This window comes from Grammomys surdaster, unplaced genomic scaffold, assembly GCF_004785775.1.
Source record: "Grammomys surdaster isolate TR1022 unplaced genomic scaffold, NIH_TR_1.0 173, whole genome shotgun sequence".
Classification (NCBI taxonomy): Eukaryota; Metazoa; Chordata; class Mammalia; order Rodentia; family Muridae; genus Grammomys; species Grammomys surdaster.
Window position 1 is genome coordinate 64873 of NW_021604621.1, and position 2843 is coordinate 67715.

A 2843-nucleotide genomic window follows, 5' to 3' on the forward strand; every position below is an offset into this window, starting at 1 on the left:
CATGTCCCCTCTCTTCCCTTTGCTTCCTCCCCCTTCTTCACCCTGCCTCTCCCATTCCCCTCTTATCTTCATGCTCGTTCCCTGTCCCCTCTCAGTTCCCTGTGCTCCCTCACCCCTTCCCTTTCCCTCTTTCTCCCAATCTTCTTCTCTTCTATCTCCCCTCCCTTTGCTTCTCCCTCCTCCTTCCACTCTTCCTTTCCCCTTCCCCTTTGCTCTCCACTCTCCTTGATCTTCTTTCCTCTCCACATACCCTTTTTCCCTTCCACTCTGCCCTTTGCCCCCAGGCCCTATGGTATCCCATGCACTGGAAATTGGAGGTCCTCAATGTCAGGAAGGCAAGAAACAGAGCAAAATCTTAACTCAGCTGGAAAGGCTGGATGAAGATAAGGCCAGGTTCTGAGGATAGCTGGAATCCAGCCAAATGGCTCCTGTAACCCTAGGTACCGAGAGAGAGTAGTAGAGAAGTTCTTGATCCTTGTTGCTGCTTTTACATATGTTGACACATCTTTGAAACTGCAGGCCATGGTCCATTCTCAAACCTTGCCCATCGTGGTTAAGTAATGGGAGACTCTGAAAACTAGGGGCCAGTGGTTTGTTTTGGGGACAAATTAGCACTTAATGATATAACCCTAAAAATTATAACAAACAGACTCGGAATTTTGAGACCCTTCTACAGGTGAGAAGTGGAAAAATTGTCACTGTGACTTTTTTCTTAGGCTGAAGACACTCATGACTATAGAAGCATTGCTAAAATACTGTTTGTTTTGCTAAAATACTCTTTCTCACATGTTCATATTTTCCAGGTGCTCCTAACCAACATGTAAGGAAGAGCGAATTGAAGTGTAAGACGATTTATTTCTTCCACCACCCTAATATCCTGCTGTCAATCCCACTGTACTATAAGATATCACCGGATGGTGGGCATGAAAATGCTCATGAAGAGGCTGCAATGGAAGAGGAGGAGAAAGAAAACGAGGAGGAGGAGGAGGAGGAAGAGGAGGAGGAAGAAGAGGAGGAGGAGGAAGAGGAGGAGGAGGAAGAGGTGGAGGAGGAGGAAGGAGAGGAAGAGGAGGAAGAGGAGGAGGAGGAAGAGGAGGAGGAGGAGGAAGAGGAGGAGGAGGAGGAAGAGGAGGAGGAGGAAGAGGAAGATGAAATGGGAAACCTGGATGGAGAGTATAAAAAGAACCTAGACTTTGCAAATGGCCCCTCACCCTAGGGATGCAGGTACTGTCTTTACTAACAGTTCCCAGAATATCCCTGTATCTAAAAGCATCCTTTTAAAAATATCATCAGTAAACTAAACAGTTGTTAATTTTTTATATTATTAGAATGAAATTAATACAGTAAGCAGTTTAACAATCATAAATTAAGCAGGAGTCAATGATGTCTAGATGCCTGTCCTTTAAAAGATTGTAACAAGATTACTTACTACAGATGAGAAGTTGTTAGACTTGGTAGTAGAGACCAATAAAAGATCATGCAGTGAAATGTGGCCATGGAAATCACGTATTGTTCTCGTAGTGCCTTTAAGACAGCTGATAACAGCTGGCAAAAATAAGTGTTTCAAGAAATATCACATGCTGTGGTTCATATGTAAATTATCAGCCTAGTTTTAATTTTAATATTTCAAATGACATTCCATTTCTAGACCTGTGATTTTAAAGAGATGAAAATCTCTTAAAATTTTCTTTATCTTTAATTTCCTTAACTTTAGTTTTTCATGTAAAATTAGTTTAAAATTTTTAAATTTCTTAAAATGTTTTTAAAAAGGAGATGAAAATCTCATTTTGAAGAGATGAAAGCAGAGTAACTTGGAAGCTTAGGGACTCTACAGGGTTGGTATGTAACCATAAAGACTTTTGTTCTCTGAGAAGCAGTCAGAGAGAGAGGAAAACCAGGGCTTTGCAAATGGTTGCCAGTAGGATAGTGAGGTCGATATGATCAGATTGGGGAAGCTATCAAACTCATGAATACTCTAATACATAAGGATCTGTTAGGGAAACACAACAGGGAAATATTTTAGTTTCTCCTTGAGAGACAATGGTGTAATACATAGAATTGACAAGAAAGTCAGGAGTGCGTTCTAAGAAAATACAAGTGTTGCTTATCTCTTATTTCCTTCTACAGTTGCAAAGCCCAGAAGAAAGAAGTGAACAGGAGGAAGAGGAAGAAGAGGAAGAAGGAGGAGAAAGAGGAAGAGAAGAAGAATTTTTTCATTAATTTTCTAGTTTTTAGTAATCCAGAAAAATGATTTTGTTCTAAAGTTCATTATATATATGAAGATGTCACCAACAGACATCTGACTACATGGTGAACTTTTATATAAATATATAGGATTACATTTGTTCATATTAAAAATAAAAGTTTGACTTGCATACACTACAGTTGTTTCATGTTAACATCAATCTACATTTTTAAAATCTTTTTAGTTTTGCCTCATCTTGAAAAAGAAAAGCACCTAGCTTACCAGCAACAAATGCTGATGGGTAAGTGTGAACCACCAGCAGCAGCAGCTGGAAATTTGCTACAAGTGTTATATCCTCAGACTCTCCTCCAGACCTGTTGAGTCAGAGATCCTTAAGGTGGATCTTTAGTAGAGATTTCCTAAGTGCTCAGAACACTTGAATCTCAGAGCACCACTGGTTTGCAGCAACAGGGGGAAAGGCTATGTAGAGCCAGCCTTCATTAACTTGGAAGGTGCTATGTTTGTGATTTGAATATCAGCCATGGGCTGAGATGTCGAGGTTTGTTGCACAGTTGAGAGGTGATGGAATGGATAGTAGTGGGGCATTTTTTGGAAAGATGTTATTGCATTGGGAACGAGCCCTGGAAGTAGATATCAG

At 40.4% G+C, this 2843-nt stretch overlaps 1 protein-coding gene across 1 annotated transcript in view; it reads left to right on the top strand.

The window, feature by feature from the left end:
• The window catches only part of LOC114621252 (tumor rejection antigen P815A-like), a 2913-nt gene extending 1697 nt beyond the window's left edge, over positions 1-1216 (top strand). Inside the window, exons 2-3 of the mRNA XM_028767505.1 lie at positions 804-946; positions 1106-1216. Of these exons, the coding sequence (XP_028623338.1) occupies positions 804-946; positions 1106-1216 (254 nt within the window). The remainder of the gene's footprint in view (positions 1-803; positions 947-1105) is intronic.
• Positions 1217-2843: the final 1627 nt, after the last annotated feature.